Source organism: Polistes canadensis, unplaced genomic scaffold (assembly GCF_001313835.1).
Source record: "Polistes canadensis isolate GaletaPanama2010 unplaced genomic scaffold, ASM131383v1 scaffold_294, whole genome shotgun sequence".
Classification (NCBI taxonomy): domain Eukaryota; kingdom Metazoa; phylum Arthropoda; class Insecta; order Hymenoptera; family Vespidae; genus Polistes; species Polistes canadensis.
Window position 1 is genome coordinate 496 of NW_014569841.1, and position 15,921 is coordinate 16,416.

General features: G+C 25.7%; 5 protein-coding genes across 9 annotated transcripts; 3 read left to right on the forward strand and 2 right to left on the reverse strand.

The window, feature by feature from the left end:
• Positions 1-573: 573 nt before the first annotated feature.
• Positions 574-3,201, forward strand: LOC106791296 (IST1 homolog). Of its 2 annotated transcripts, XM_014756831.1 has the most exons (6): positions 574-1,357; positions 1,453-1,897; positions 1,973-2,116; positions 2,443-2,499; positions 2,585-2,789; positions 3,113-3,201. In XM_014756831.1, exons 1-5 carry the CDS (start codon positions 1,089-1,091, stop codon positions 2,759-2,761), a joined length of 1,092 nt encoding a protein of 363 aa, XP_014612317.1. In that variant the 5' UTR covers positions 574-1,088; the 3' UTR covers positions 2,762-2,789; positions 3,113-3,201. The 2 variants fall into 2 exon arrangements, with proteins under 2 accessions (XP_014612317.1, XP_014612316.1); XM_014756830.1 differs by lacking the exon at positions 3,113-3,201 and having other exon boundaries at positions 2,585-3,000.
• On the reverse strand, positions 2,991-4,549 carry LOC106791297 (general odorant-binding protein 71). 2 transcript variants are annotated; one of them, XM_014756834.1, is made up of 6 exons: positions 4,302-4,549; positions 3,969-4,204; positions 3,686-3,863; positions 3,543-3,578; positions 3,271-3,465; positions 2,991-3,190 (listed from the first exon to the last, which is right to left on the reverse strand). In XM_014756834.1, the coding sequence occupies exons 1-6, from the start codon at positions 4,362-4,364 to the stop codon at positions 3,167-3,169; spliced, it is 732 nt and encodes a 243-aa protein (XP_014612320.1). In that variant the 5' UTR covers positions 4,365-4,549; the 3' UTR covers positions 2,991-3,166. The 2 variants fall into 2 exon arrangements, with proteins under 2 accessions (XP_014612320.1, XP_014612319.1); XM_014756833.1 differs by lacking the exon at positions 2,991-3,190 and having other exon boundaries at positions 3,232-3,465.
• A 3-nt stretch (positions 4,550-4,552) lies between these two features.
• LOC106791266 lies at positions 4,553-6,513 on the forward strand. Its single transcript, XM_014756785.1, has 5 exons — positions 4,553-4,574; positions 5,310-5,459; positions 5,580-5,644; positions 5,768-5,925; positions 6,325-6,513. The coding sequence occupies exons 1-5, from the start codon at positions 4,553-4,555 to the stop codon at positions 6,494-6,496; spliced, it is 567 nt and encodes a 188-aa protein (XP_014612271.1). The 3' UTR covers positions 6,497-6,513.
• Positions 6,514-6,690: 177 nt separating this feature from the next.
• LOC106791298 (1-acyl-sn-glycerol-3-phosphate acyltransferase gamma-like) lies at positions 6,691-9,614 on the reverse strand. The gene is made up of 8 exons (XM_014756835.1): positions 9,230-9,614; positions 8,332-8,572; positions 8,077-8,249; positions 7,836-7,997; positions 7,430-7,768; positions 7,109-7,328; positions 6,899-7,025; positions 6,691-6,782 (listed from the first exon to the last, which is right to left on the reverse strand). Exons 2-7 carry the CDS (start codon positions 8,510-8,512, stop codon positions 6,937-6,939), a joined length of 1,164 nt encoding a protein of 387 aa, XP_014612321.1. The 5' UTR covers positions 8,513-8,572; positions 9,230-9,614; the 3' UTR covers positions 6,691-6,782; positions 6,899-6,936.
• Positions 9,615-9,850: 236 nt separating this feature from the next.
• Positions 9,851-12,455, forward strand: LOC106791283 (F-actin-capping protein subunit beta). Of its 3 annotated transcripts, none has more exons than XM_014756814.1 (4): positions 9,851-9,897; positions 10,756-10,967; positions 11,051-11,423; positions 11,501-12,455. In XM_014756814.1, the coding sequence occupies exons 1-4, from the start codon at positions 9,886-9,888 to the stop codon at positions 11,732-11,734; spliced, it is 831 nt and encodes a 276-aa protein (XP_014612300.1). In that variant the 5' UTR covers positions 9,851-9,885; the 3' UTR covers positions 11,735-12,455. The 3 variants fall into 3 exon arrangements, with proteins under 3 accessions (XP_014612300.1, XP_014612301.1, XP_014612302.1); XM_014756815.1 differs by lacking the exon at positions 9,851-9,897 and adding an exon at positions 10,226-10,460; XM_014756816.1 differs by lacking the exon at positions 9,851-9,897 and adding an exon at positions 10,293-10,311.
• Positions 12,456-15,921: the final 3,466 nt, after the last annotated feature.

The window sequence follows — 15,921 nt, forward strand, 5'->3', positions numbered from 1 at the left end:
TTAAATTTCATTTTATTGCAACGGTACATAGAGATTTGATTAAAATAAATAATGAATTCAATTGAAAAGTGCATCTGCGAATTGGACGATCATATGTCAGGCCATTGTATCTCTTGATTTTATGATTAATATAGTTTTCTTCTTGTTACAGGTGATCATCGTTGGATTTAACAACACACCTTTGATATTTTCTTCTATTTCAAGTCCTTTAATGTGACTACTTTTTAAAATATATGTATAAACGCATTTCTGAAGGCACACACATGTTTATATACTAAAAATTAAATATAATTATACTATATATATATTCATATATATTATCAAAGAATATATTCCATATATATGATGAGCATATTTATGTTTTATGGTCAAACATAAATATAAAAAATGGGAACCTATACTCCAATGCTATATCGCTCTATCCTTTTCTAGCCTATTTTCTTTCTTTTTTATTGCGAAATTGATTGGAGAAGCAGCTATCTGTTCTAACCAATGAAATTCTCGGGATATTCTTTCTCCATGCGAAAACCAACGAATACAAACAAACATTAGACTTACACACACACGTTCATATCTGTCAGTAGTTAATAGCAGTTATTGGTTAGTCATGAGTAGTCATAGATTATATTTATGAAATTGATTTATGACGATAAATTTATTTCTGCGAAATACATATGAAATTGCAATAAGTGTGTGATAAATAATTTTGTTCGTAAATTGCATCTTTGAAACATAACGTGAATTTTGGGAACAAATATGGCACTCATTTATATGGAATAGCTAAGAAATACGTGAACGGAACAAAGTTTCTGATCAAAGTTTTATTTGAATACAAATAAAAGAAATTCGACAGTAATCTGATATAATCTAGTAAAACACATTAATTTTTATCTACGAACATAATATTCCTTGATAAAAGAAATAGTTACATTTTATATTCAGTGATTTTTAGTGATTTTCAGAACACTTCTAATATATACAAATTATCATTAGACAGGAGATTATAAACAATTAACAAAAGGAACAGAAAGTCTATTCCTTATTTCTAATATTGAACGAGTAAATAACTGTTAAAATAATTGTTTAAAATGTTTTCAAGCACTCCTAATTACACAAAACTAAAGACACACCTTAGGTTAGCTATAAACAGGTTAAAGCTGTTAGAAAAAAAGAAAACAGAATTAGCTCAAAAAGCACAAAAAGAAATAGCTGATTACATTGCGGCTGGTAAATATGAAAGAGCCAAAATTCGAGTGGAACATATTATAAGAGAAGATTATATGGTAGAAGCCATGGAATTAATTGAAATGTATTGCGATCTCTTACTTGCTCGTTTTGGCTTAATTCAACAAATGAAGTAAGTTTGTGACGCTGTTAATTAGAAATCTATTTGATTCATCCATATCTTATTATTTGCATATTTTTAATATGTAATACTTATACTTTGAATAGGAATTTAGACGAAGGTCTAGCAGAAGCTATTTCTACAATAATTTGGGCTGCGCCACGTATACAAACAGATGTACAAGAGATCAAAGTTATTGCTGATATATTAACTGCTAAATATGGAAGGCAGTATACGGAAGCTTGCAAAGAAGAAGCTATACAAACTATTTCTGAGAAATTAAAACATAAGATGAGCGTACAGTCTCCGCCTAAACTTTTAGTTGAAAAATATCTAATTGAAATTGCAAAAAATTATGATATAGAATATGAGCCGGATCCTCAAATAATGGCAGAAGGAGTGGACACTCTTTTAATAGATATTGGAAACAACGGTGGTGAATCTAGAAATAATTTAGATCTCGCTAGCGGTGGTAGCAATGGACCACAACCAGCTGGATTTATTGGCTTTCCGCAACCACCTTTGTTACCTGATCCAAATATAAATCTAATGGTAAAATATATTAAAAACTTAGATTAGATTAGATAAAGAAAACATAATAATGTTTATATTCTTGATTATAATCAGAATCCGGAGAAGGGAAATCCACCTATAGGATTTGTACCTCCAATGGGGCCTGCTACTTTCCCAGAAAAGGATCAAAACACACCCTTTAATCCTACTGCATTTTCATATAACATCCCATTGGATAATGCTAATACTAATAAACCCGTGAGTAACTCGATCAGTAATTTTTACTATAATTATATATTTTCTCTAAGAATATTAATTCCTTGCCTTATAATATCAATCATGAGAAACTCGTTATATGGGTCAAACAAGAAACATAAGTTATACTTCTCACTAGTTAAATGTATTTTGCTAATTAAAAGACCGAGTGTTTAATTAAATTGCTAAATGAATTTGTAGTCAACTTATGTAATACAGGATTATACATACATTGTCAGATATATAATCATAAGACAAGAAGTTAAAGAAACTAAAAATGCATTGTTTTTTTTATTATTATTATTAATATGCAATAACATTTGATTCAGGAAGATGATTTACCACCTCCATATGCCTCATCATTTCCACCTGACTTAAATAAACAAGTGAGATAAATTATAATTAACTGTACTTTATTGTGTGATTTAATAATTGTGAAAATGAATGTATTGTTTTGTACGTTTTGTTTAGTCCGATGAGAAACCGAAACCTCAGCCACGATCAAAAATTCCAATGAATAATTTTCAACTTCCTGATTTACCTGCTGTACCGTCAGGAAGTGAATTACCTCAAAATACATCTGAAAATGATGATATAGATTTTGATGACCTAATGAAACGCTTTGAAGATTTAAAAAAAAGGAAGTAACATTCAAAAGGATTAATTATAATCAAAGGTATACTATACTCTGCTGATTATTATGATTTTTACAAATGTATAGAATAGTACTACAGAGTTTGGAGTATTAATTAATAATATATAAAGAGCTATATAAAATAATGCTTCTTTTTAATGGACGATAATGTTTTTACAAGCGCAAAATGTAGTATAATATTGTTGTAAACATTTCAAATAAATACATACAGTTTATTAATTGTTAACATAAATATTTATTAGAATTTTTGTCTCTACAACTAAGTTATAACTTCATAAAAGTATGTTTATCTTATTCCTTTTATCTTGATTATAATTTTCATAATTATTGCAATAATATTGTAGTGCATATTGAAGAAATTGGTGCAAATTCTAAAATCCAAAGATAGTGGAAATCAATTACATGTTCCAATCTTCGCATTGCTGAAAATGCAAATATTATTTAATAAGGTACATTATCTCTGTGAATGTAATTAACATGACAAAATAATAATTTGTCTTACTTCTTTGCCCTTTCCTATTAAACATGTAATTAAATTTTGTGAATATTCACATTTTTCCATTCTATTAATAGAATTAAGAAAATGAAAACACTGTATAATTGATTCTTCTATAAAGTCACGTAATTCTAGATCATGGATTCTTTCTGTCATTACTCGTATCATAGATTCTCGTACTGGAAAGCCTCTTTGATCAACCTTTATAAACAATTGAAATCAATTATAAAACATATATCGTCTCACAATCAGTATTATTAACAATTATTATTACTTACGGCATTTAATTCACTGAGAAAACATTGAGAGATACACTAATATTAGATAAAATAACAAATTAATATATTGCTATATATATCACATAGTAAGATAATTATTTAACAAAAATTAAATTATTAATATTATTATTATTATGCCTTACAGAGTCATTTTGTTTTTGATTACGGTTTTCTTGATAATTTCGATTACTTCCAGAATTTCTCACATTTCCCCAATTATTTGTATTATAGTAATCTACATTTTTCAATCTTTCATTTCCATTATTAGAATTATAAGATTGTGAATTACTATTTCTTGTAGATTGGCCAGCTCTATTATTTCTGGTATTGATAGAATTAAAACAAAATTATTTTAAAATAATTCGTATAGAACATTATGTGTGTGTGTGTATATATATATATGAACAAAATTTTCGTATTCATTACCTATCATTTTGATCATTTAAAAATTCATTAGTATAAAATCTGCTATTATTTTTGGCAAAAAACTTTTTATTAAAATCATCTTCATTCGAGTTAGAAGAACTGTCCGATTCATTACTTTCATTCGAAGAAGAATCGTTATCATAATTATTATTTTCTAAATTTCGTTTTCTACAAGTTTTTAAAATTTTTTCAAACCAATCATCAATTTGTTGATTAATTGATTGACATCTTAGTGCCTTTAAAATATAAAATTAAAATTCAATACATTATAATAAATTATTTTTATACATATTTCTATATATATTAGAAGTTTATAAAAGATGTTTAACTTACTATACCAAAATGAAAATACGATGTCAAAATAAAAGCAAATAAAGCGAGAAGGCAAGGCTTCATTTTGGCGTCTACTGATCGAAGAATCTCTGCGAACCATAATATATATATTCTGATCCATAAATTTATCTACGTAAATAATGAGATTCAATTGTAATATTAATTTTCATTCATAGGAAAGACTAATAAAATTGTCTCTAGTTTAATTGACATTTCCTTGCTCCATTTAATAACTACAATACTATGGAAACATGGCTCATTTAATTATTTCCTGTATGAAATTAGTCTGTTCACTAGATCATTTTGATAAACAGATAATTGCTATAGAATAAAATGAAATGTATTTTATCAAAATTATTATACAGTACTTTTACTTTATTTAATTATTTTGTTTTTTTTATAATATAAACTTTATGTAAGATAAATAGAAAAATGAAAATATTGCAATTAAAATTAGAGAAACATTATTCTTCCTAACAATAATGCTTATATAAAGTAAGATATAACTGAATAACGTTAAATCTGATGGGGTGGGGGGATATTGGAAAGTTCTAAGCTTCAGTTAAATATACTCCATGGAATAATGAGTTGCAGTTTAGTTTGTGCTTTCTTATGGGGAACAATGTACAACATAACATACATTGTAAGTATATATTTATTGTTTCATTTTATCTATAAAATGTAAGAAATTCCTAGTTTTGAAAAGGTATTAGAATTATTGACCATAAAATGTAATCAACCGTGAAAGCGTAGCATTTGAATAAAAAGTGTACTACTTTCACATTATTTTTACGCGTGAAATACTTAATTTATAAAAAATGCATTAATATATATATATATATATACAATTAAATAAATATTTCTTTTATTTACAGTTTATTGGAATTGTTTTAATTTGTTCATTTCCTTTGGAAATACATAGCGGTATTTATGATGATAAAATAATATTAAAAGATAATTTACAAAATATAGGAAAAAAGCAATCAAATGATATTAATATTGTAAAAGTATCAAAACTTGATTATGTATTAAGAAATGCAACAAATAAATGTGGACTTGAAAATTCATGTAGAAACAATGATACAAATTTGAGAAAAAACGTTGATAATGGAAATAATAAAAAATTAATAACAAATTTAGTTCCACCATTAACAACAAGTAAAGATTATTATACTTATTTTAATAGAAGGAAAAAAGAATTAGAACATAAAAATGAACAAGGAAATAAGAATCAGTATAATGTAAAGAATCATAAATTTGTAAAACCAAACATATCAGATCCTACAATTGAAAGTGATCAGTTATCTTACATTCGCGATCACGCGCCAACACACGTAACAAAGGTAAAAACTTGAACGATATAATTATATAAAATGAATAAATAAATTATGATAATATACATTTCATAAAAAATTCATAAACTGAATTATAACGTATAAAGAAATCGCAAATAATTATCTTTATAGGAAACTTCACAAAATCAAATTGGATATAATAAAAATGATAAAAAAAAATCTACTACAAATGTATCACAAATTTCGCCTGATGGAGATAGAGTAGAATTTCAAATACAAGGCCATGAAGGTCCAAAAACATATATCTTTGGATTTGATACCGGAATCGGGTAAGAATCGAAGTAACAATATACAATAAGACTTCGATTAACCGAGACTTTGGTTTTCAAGGATCTCAATTATCCGTTGTCTTATGGTTGTTACTAAACATTCAAGTCAAATCGAAATGTTCAGTAGAGACCTTAATTTATCAGTGTCATTAGTCTCCCAATCATGCTACGTGTCCTCCCCCATCTTAATCTACAGGATTTCATTATGCCTACAATGCTTAGTAATTTATAAAGTTCTTCAATTTCTTGATTATGTAGTTTTCTGTGCTCGTCTGTTTACTTACCCACTTCGGTTTCAAATACTTTTCTAAGGACCTTTTCCTCTGCTATCTTCTACTACGTTCAAATTGTCCATGTAGTATTATTAGCTAAAATAAAATCATTTTAATTTCTTTTTAGAAAAAACAGACAATACAGATTAGAGGAACGTTTCAATGATGGTACAGTGAAAGGTCATTATGGTTACTATGATGCTAGAGGAAAATTACGTACTGTTAAATATATTGCTAAACCTATTGAAGGCTATCAAGAAAAGCATCATGAAACAATTATCCAAGGAGTTGAGCATTGAATTTCGTTTACTAACAACCTGAGGTTAAAACATTTATTAACAATAACAATTGGTGTATACAAAAAAAACTAACACAAAAAGATATCAATCTTGTTGAAATAGATACATATGAATATATTAATAAATCTAATCTATATATATCGAACATATTTAAGATTGATCGAACAAAAACATAAGTTCATATTTTATAAGCCAAATTTATGTATTGATTTTTAACATATTCATTGATACTTTAAAAAATATTAATTTTTGACACTTTTTAATATATATATATACACATATATATATAATATATANTTTCACTAACATATTTGATATACGTTGACATTCAACCATATGAATCTTGACATTCTCCTATTTCGGTCTTTCACGATAACATATATATAATATATATATATATATATATATATATTATTGGTCTATATAGTCAAAATTAGACTTTACTCTATTTTCTTTGCATCAGCAGCTCCATAAGATGAACTATTACTTATCTCAGACATTTGAATTGTTTTGTCCATTAGCAGATAAACTAAAACAAAAATTAAATAGATAAATTAAATAATAAATAAATTATATAAAATATAATTATTATTAAAATTATTTTATACTTACATATAAGAAGGATGCCCAATCCAATGGAAAAGTATAAAGTTGAACCAGATAAAAATAGTTGAATAAGATAATATATCATTGGTACTAATACCACCACAAACCAAAATATGGTATTCAACAAAGAATAATACCTTCTATCTAATCTGAATGTGTCTGTTTTAGAGACACCACTTGTTGCAAAAAAATCACCAGTATTATGAAAACTTTCCATCATATGATCCTATTAGGAAAACAAATAATAACGATTCCTTAGATTTTCTTAACAAAGTAATTACTGTATAATAATATTTGCAAGTGAATATAATGTAAAATATGCAAAACCTTTTCTTGATATAATTTGTGCAACCAGTCAGCAGCAGCTTCATCATCTTCCGGTATTTCGCTTAAAGGTATTCTTTTCATATACATATGAGCCTCTACTTTTTTTCCTAAAAGTAAATTTGTCATGGTAGGCTTTACGGTATCGCTTTCTTTAAATGCTATTTGAATATTATATATAGCCGCTGATTTTCCTCTCATATTAGGAATGCTACAAATAAATCCTTTTGTGCGTGGAGTTAAATGATATTTTAAAATTGGTAGACTCTTTTCTTTGGCAAATTTTTGACAAGCCTCTATCTTTTTTGGTGTAACACGTGTCCCTTCTGCGTATAGCAGCAACTGAAAATTATTAAATATATTTAGAAATATAAAGCATAGTATATTTTATTTAAAAATTACTACTTACCCACATCGGATCAGGATATTCTATTAATTCTTTAATTTGATGTCCTATTACACTTTTATCTTTGTTCCAATTTCTTTCTAAAAAGATACTTTCTGCAAATTTCCAAGCCCATCCTAATGCAGGAATATATAGTATAGATTTTTTGGCATACGCTTTGCAATTCTGTAATTTTTAAGATCATGTAGAATTCTCTTTTCATTGTTTTTTTTTTTTGTATACAAATACATAGCTTATTACTTACCCCTAATACGCCTATACGGTTACATGCTAACCATCCGATTAGCCAATCTATTTCATAACTATGGTTCATCAGAAGATATGCATGTTCATGACCATAGTATTTGTCAAAGTCTTTTTTATCTATGTAAAATATAACATCTGATCCGGACCACCATTCTGCCATACATACTAATTCTATAAATAAAATATACGTATTAAATATAAATAAATTATTAGGACATATTTTTTATTGTTATTTTCTACCATACAAACTTACCGCTATAAAATGAATAACAAAGATAATAGTTGATCTTGCGATAAAAATACTTAGAGAATGGTCTAAGTCCAAAGTATAAAATACATTGGAAGAAATTTATTATTAAGCCAGATGTAAAAAATGTAATGCCAAGCATAAGATGTATGATTGATGATCTTTTCAACGAGGAAAGGATGCCCATCTTGTAATTTATTGTTTCTAAACTGTGCGCTTTGTAGAAGACATATACTTATTTCTCAATCTAAAACAAAATTTGTAATATACTTGGAAAATAATACATACCTTAATTCTTCCATAGAATAAATAATGTAGTATATTAATTCAAAATATTAATTTTTTTCTAGCGACTATATAAATAATAGATACGTTTCTACTTAATTTCTACAAATACGTTATTTACTTTCTAAACAAATATATGATAGATAAAGCATCAGGGATACGATAGAATATGACTAAATTAATTAAAAATAGAATTATATATAACAAAGTAATTTTTTTTTAATTAAAATATTATATAAGGTGTCCTAGATTTATTGAAATTAGACGATACTAAATACGAGTGTATTTATGTAATATTATCTCTTTAAGAACTTTAAATTGATATTAAATATTTGATACAATTACAAAAATTAATAGAGAATTGAAGAAATAAGTGACAATTCAAATAATCATAGTTAATAACAGTTTAATTATAATAAATCTTATATCAAAATCAATTCATTTATTAGTAATAAATATAAATTAATATTTTGATGATTTTAATTTTTCCATTAATTAAATAAACATTTGTTTAGTAAGAAGAGAAGTTAAACATATATATATATATATATATATATACACATTTCTCATGTATGATCGCTTGATATTTTATCACTTATATTTTTTAATATATATTTACCTAATTTGGCATTGTGTTGGGAATTTTATATGCTTTATTAAAGCATAATTCTGTTATTAAAGATGTGGTATTCGTTGGTAATATTACACTTAATTATTGTAATCTAAACAGTATTACTTGGTAAAACAGCGATTAGGAAGATCGAAGTTCGAGACCGCAATATTCCAAAGTTCACAGGAAATGGCAACTTAACAAGTATAGTGCCACATTAAATTTACAAGTATATTTATTTATTAGAATTGTAATGGAAAAAAAAAAAATAATTAAAGATTTATATCGATTTTAGAATTGTTTATAAGTGCTATTCAATTTGCTAAATTTATATAAAATAATTTTAAAGAAATAAATATTTCATGAGGGAAGTGAGGGGTGTATACTAAAAACCCCTATTTGCTTTTCACACTTATTTTTATTTAGAAAACTACCTAAAGTACTGTTTACAAGAAATACTAGATTTATATATTTGACAAAATGTTTATATAATTAATATTTTATTACTAATATTCAACAAATTGGAATTGTTAAAATCAAAAATAGATCTTAAACGTATAAGAATAGATAAATTAATCGAATATTTTTATTAACCTACGTTAGTAGTAAATTTCCATGTACTGCAAAAGTTTTCACGATAAAGTGATAATCGAAGAACAACATTTATGATTGGCCAAGTAAAATCACTAGTTACATTATTAGTTTGATCCGAAATTAGTTTAGTTATAAAAAAGACAAATCTCTTTTTATTTTAGCGCAAACTTAGAATAAAGTTAATTATAACAATCCAAAAAATAACAAAGATTTCATAAAAATCATTCGGATTATAGCATTGATATAAGTATCTTATCTTCTTTTGTTTTCTTTCATGGTGTTGTATAGCTTTTATATATATTTTATTATCCTGTATTTGTATTATTATTTAATTCTTATTATCTATTTTCGAATATATTTAATTAAAAGTGGAAATTTTTTGTATTTTACAGATTCTATAATAGATTGATATATTTACCATATAGGAACATCAATCTCATTTTTCAGAACACATTATAACCAGCCAATCGCTGGTCACTTCGACACGCCCTTTAAATGTTCGTTTTTTTATGAATGCAAGTAAAACAGTTAGGAATTAACTACAATTTTGTGATTGTTGTTATATTGTTCTATTTTATAGTGTTGTCGTAATTTGCTTTCCTTATTATTTAATATATAATTGAAAATTTAGGAACAATATATCATGGTGAGTCACGAACATTTATTTGCGTTAAAATCTGTTGACGTACACACAAGATGTACAGTTTATGTTTGTAAGATTATTTATCATAATATCTAAGAAGCTCTAATAAGATAGTTTTGTTATGGTTATTGTTTGGATGCAATTTAATCATTATACTTTATTATAACCTACTTTGAAGAAATGTCAAAATGGCGTTCTCCTTAATGGTGTTTCAATAATATATGTATATATATATATGTACATATATATAATCATTTTTAAATTTTGTATTAATATTAAATATTATTAATTAATTTAGACTGAACAACAAATGGACTGTGCTTTAGACTTAATGAGAAGATTACCTCCTCAACAAATTGAGAAGAATTTAAGCGATCTCATAGACTTAGTTCCTTCTTTATGCGAGGACTTACTTTCTTCTGTAGATCAACCGTTAAAAATAGCAAAAGATAAGGAATCCGGCAAAGATTATCTTCTTTGCGATTATAACAGAGATGGGGATTCTTATAGGTTTGTAATAAAATTACTATCTACGATTAGAGAAATGTGAAAGATAATATAATATTTTAATTTATCATTCTTATATTACACAGATCTCCATGGAGTAATACATATGATCCACCTTTAGAAGATGGATCAATGCCTTCTGAAAGATTAAGAAAATTAGAAATAGATGCTAATCATGCATTCGACCAATATCGGGAACTTTATTTTGAAGGTGGTGTGTCTTCCGTTTATTTATGGGATCTCGATCATGGCTTTGCTGCAGTTATATTAATAAAAAAAGCTGGTGATGGATCTAAAAAAATTAAAGGTTGCTGGGACTCGATACATGTTGTTGAAGTGCAGGAAAAATCAACCGGTAGAAATGCGCATTATAAATTAACTTCAACTGCAATGTTGTGGTTACAGACAAATAAACACGGTTCAGGTACAATGAATCTAGGAGGCAGCTTAACCAGACAGGTATTGCATTTCCATATTTTTATCGATTAGAGATTCAACATAATTTAATTTTTATATTATATTAATTATCATTTAAGGTGGAACAAGATGCGCAAATAAGTGAAACATCACCTCATATTGCTAATATTGGTAGAATGGTTGAGGATATGGAAAATAAAATTCGAAATACACTTAATGAAATTTATTTTGGTAAAACTAAAGATATCGTTAACGGTCTAAGATCGGTTCAATCTTTAGCAGACCAAAGGCAACAAGCAGCATTAAGACAAGACTTGGCTGCAGCATTACAAAGGCGAAATGCTAATAACTGATTACAAGAAAAAAAAAGCTTTGATTATAATTGTGATAAAGCAAAACAATTAAAATCACACACACACAAATTCATGGCAACACTGTTATTTCTACACTAGGTGAAAAAAAAAGAAAAAAATGCAAAAGATTTATTCTGGGGCATTTTTAGTTGTATATTAATTTCTTGTTTATTCTTAACTATAATTTTACTTTGTTCAGCATGTTTTGCATTCAACATTTTAGTCAGTTACTAGTAGATTTAGATGTATATCTATAAATAAAACAGAATTTGTTACTAAAAAAATGTTCTAGCATAAACAAATTGTTCTTGCTTTCGTCCAACCTACTGAAAAGCAAGAATTGCCTTATTTGGCTAAATTCATACCTTTTTTATATTAATATTGTTAAATTATACATTCATCCCCCGGATGACAAAATATGCAAGGGTATCATTCAAATTTAGTCATTCTTTTTATAAAGATAAATTCATTCTATTTGTGTGTGAATCAACTTCTGTTCAATGCTTATATTTTGCATGTGCATAATAGCAATATATCAATCTTTCGACAGAGTATGTTCCATCTGTTTGATTATTCATCTATTTATGCAAGTAAATAATCATATTTGCACTTGCATAGTATAATCATTCAGGTATGTGAAGTATGTTGATAATACGTTCCATGCATATTGTTATCTGGATATTTACAAAGATCATAGTCTAGTTGAATTGAAGAAATTTTAGTACATATTCTGCATTAACTTTATTTTTTTACCCCTTCATTTTTGGGCAATTATACACAAATAGATATTTTGAAAAGATAAATAAGATCTTTAGTACATCTCTATGTGAAAAAATAATAGATCTTAGAAAATATGTTAACAAAGTTATGATATAATGCAAAGTAGACCAAAATGCTTGAGATGGAGTTTATATATATTTAAATATATTATATTTAGATTTAAATTTCTAATTAAATCATTTGCTAAAATTACAAATTATATATTTTTGGGATCAATGATTTAAATATTTTTACCATTTGATGATCAGATGTTTTCGAAAAAATGTACAATACATTTAATATAAATTAAATAGAAATATAAAAAAATATATGTATGTAAGATTTGTTAACTTTTACAACTTTGAAAGTATTTAACTTAACTAATTTTGGTTATACTATATGGTAAAGCTCTTTCTCTCTACGCGTTAAATAAATAAAATGAATTAATAAACTGCAGGTTGTGTGAATGGCTAAACTGGAGTATAAAATTGAATGATACGGAAGGTATAAATAACTTATGCACATTAAGTAAACACGTTATACAAATGAGTCAGTATTTATACTGATAATAGTACACGTTTTATCTTTCAGGCATCTTATATGGCATAATGAAATTAATACTGTATATCTATGCTAAAACTCTTCATTTTCAGACAGCAGATATATTTTTTTCCTTATGTGTACGTGTGTGTATGAGCGATAATAATATATTATAATTGTTGAACAGTGTACAAGGAATTAATAAGACAGATTTTAAAATGAAAAAAAATAGCTTCATTTGGAAAATATAATTAGTTCGATACGATCTGATTATTTCTTCGTTAACTGCATCATATACTTCATCGAAATCATAAAAGAAGTTTGTATTTTTGGTTCATATTTTCAAATTTATTACATTAACAGAATATTATATTACCCACATGCAATCAACATTTGCTAAAACATTATTTATAAAATAGCATTATTTTAACTTAGTAAATTAATTTCTTAGATTTTTTTAATACATAGTTATACGACAGAGAAGAGAAGAGTACACACACTTGACGATTAGTAATTTGATTATTAAGCGTTTGATTAATACACTTTTTTGTTTTTTTTAAAATAACATTTCATTTCTTTTAGATATATTTATTAAATCCTGAAATAGTTACGTATATTTCCGTAACAATGTAAACAACATTTCTACAGAATTTACGATCTTTTAATAATATAGATTATATGTTGTATTTTTATCACGTATATATGACTAATCATTTATTCACGGAAATATTAAATACATATATTGTAATAAAAACAGTTTGATCTTACAAATTATATAGTAAGCAACAATACGGATAAAACAAAAGAAAAAAGAGAAATTGAGAAATTCAAACGAAAAAGAAAAGAATTATTTATTTTGTCATATCTAAACGCAAAGTAGACGTCGTAGCATTAAAGTTAAGTTATTAAATATTTTTCCTCAGTCTTTATTCGTGCTTACAGAATATACGTATTACAGGTAAGAAGGCCATTATTCCTATAATCATTAACAAAGTTTTGAAATTAAAAAGTGGTCGATGGTATGTATGTATACATATACTCTATTTGTAATTTAATATAAAAGATATTATTATTTTTTGTCTTCTGTTTTTTGAAAAGAAAAAAAACATAATTTTTTGAAGAAGAATATAGGAAAATATGTAAAACTTAAAACTAAACTTACCTGATCTTTGTATTAATATATATATATATATATATACTTTTAATTTATTAATTAAAATTGTATGAGATTCGTTACACTACTTTTTCTGTTAAAACAAATTTTTCTCAACATTTTCTATAGATGAGAACGAAATTGGAAGAAACAAAAAGGAACATATTATTGATATTTTTTTCTAACCTTTACATATTTCTTTTTTGTTTTTTATCATCATCATCATCATCTATAATAAAATTATAAGCTATAAGAAAATGTGTTTATACAAATAAACGCATTTTTCAAGAATTTATTATGCATTATTTTGTTTTATATGTATTAATACATATATATGTATATGGAAAAATTTGGAAACGAAACTTCCCTTGACTAGTGTCAGTAAAGGAAGAAAATAATTTTTATTATTCTTGTCAGAGGTATTTGTAATATACAACAAATAGTTCTTCGGGTTATTTCAAATGTTATATATGCAACATTATATACCATTAACATTTAGAGAATACAAAATAATGGTTACAAAAATGAATTGAAATTTGGAATATTGCTTGTAGCGTCTATTCATAGCAATGACACATTATTTTTTCTCATATATTGCAATTTATAATGCATATTATTACTCAATTATTTGTTCCACAATGTTCATTGATCTTAACCAGAGTGGTATTATTAAATGGCACTTTTTACAAATGATAATTAGACTCGTTGAAATAGTTTCTTTTTACACCATTATGATGTGGCAAAATTCAAATCTGTAATTCTTTAATACAATGTATCTCCATGTTCCATGACAATACCCTTTTGAAAAAATTAAAAAATTATTTGTCTCAGAGTATCCAAACATTTCTTAATACAGTTCGTTATCAAATGCGTTTTATCAAAAACGTTGAGAGACTCTGGCATAATGTACTAGTCTAATAAAATAAGGCATATTTGTGTTAAACGCACCATTTATTTATATTTAACTTTCAAATTTTGTCCTGTTTCTTTTCTTGTCTTGCTATTGCACTGCCACCGCATAGAATAATTTCATCCAAAGATATTAAAGCATATAGTTGTTATAATAAATCAAACGTATGATTCTTTTTATTTATTTATTTTTTTTTAAGTAGTATATATGTTTTTTTTTTGTTTTTTTTCTTTTTTTTGGTTTTATATTTCTTCCTTTAATCCAGTACCATTTTTATATAATTAGCATTTCGTCTGTTATTTAATATAGGTTTTCATTGCATTACAAGTAATATGATAACCTCTGTATTCTAAAAAGGATGACAGTGCACATTTTGCTTTTTTTTTTTTTATTTTATTTCTTCATAATCATAAGAAATCAAATGTTTCATTTAAAGTAGTAGTTATATAACTATTTGAGCTTAAAAAAGATTATGTCTCATTGTCGATTCTAAGATTATGTTTATAGTATCATTTTAAGTGTATTAAATGTTGCACAATGAGATATTGTTATAATGTGTTTTATTTTATTTTTTCTTCTCGTATTATTTATTACTTGGTGTCACCTTCTAGTTTCAAATTAATAATTCTATAACAAAAAAAAAGAACTATTATTGTTGTTAAATTTATATTAATCTTATGAGAAATGTGCAGAAATAAAAATTCAAAAAAATTCCTGCTGCCTCTTATGAAAAGTTTGAATTGTATTTTCTTAATAATACAACGACAATGTTATTTTTCAGACATCATTTGATACATAAGATTACTGAAACTTGAACATTTATAT

Coding starts and splice junctions, on each gene's coding strand:
- LOC106791298 (XM_014756835.1), bottom strand. CDS start 8,512: ATGGGCATCCTTTCCTCGTTGAAAAGATCATCAATCATACATCTTATG. Junction 8,250..8,331: donor TTGTTATTCATTTTATAGCG/GTAAGTTTGTAT, acceptor TTTTATTTATAG/AATTAGTATGTATGGCAGAA. Junction 7,026..7,108: donor ATTGGGCATCCTTCTTATAT/GTAAGTATAAAA, acceptor TTTTTGTTTTAG/TTTATCTGCTAATGGACAAA.
- LOC106791266 (XM_014756785.1), top strand. CDS start 4,553: ATGGCTCATTTAATTATTTCCT. Junction 4,575..5,309: donor GGCTCATTTAATTATTTCCT/GTATGAAATTAG, acceptor ATATTGTAAAAG/TATCAAAACTTGATTATGTA. Junction 5,926..6,324: donor GGATTTGATACCGGAATCGG/GTAAGAATCGAA, acceptor ATTTCTTTTTAG/AAAAAACAGACAATACAGAT.
- LOC106791283 (XM_014756814.1), top strand. Junction 10,968..11,050: donor AGAGATGGGGATTCTTATAG/GTTTGTAATAAA, acceptor TATATTACACAG/ATCTCCATGGAGTAATACAT. Junction 11,424..11,500: donor GAGGCAGCTTAACCAGACAG/GTATTGCATTTC, acceptor TTATCATTTAAG/GTGGAACAAGATGCGCAAAT.
- LOC106791297 (XM_014756833.1), bottom strand. CDS start 4,364: ATGAAGCCTTGCCTTCTCGCTTTATTTGCTTTTATTTTGACATCGTAT. Junction 3,864..3,968: donor TTAAATGATCAAAATGATAG/GTAATGAATACG, acceptor TATCAATACCAG/AAATAATAGAGCTGGCCAAT. Junction 3,466..3,542: donor TTCTCAGTGAATTAAATGCC/GTAAGTAATAAT, acceptor TTGTTTATAAAG/GTTGATCAAAGAGGCTTTCC.
- LOC106791296 (XM_014756831.1), top strand. CDS start 1,089: ATGTTTTCAAGCACTCCTAATTACACAAAACTAAAGACACACCTTAGG. Junction 1,358..1,452: donor GGCTTAATTCAACAAATGAA/GTAAGTTTGTGA, acceptor TACTTTGAATAG/GAATTTAGACGAAGGTCTAG. Junction 2,500..2,584: donor CACCTGACTTAAATAAACAA/GTGAGATAAATT, acceptor CGTTTTGTTTAG/TCCGATGAGAAACCGAAACC.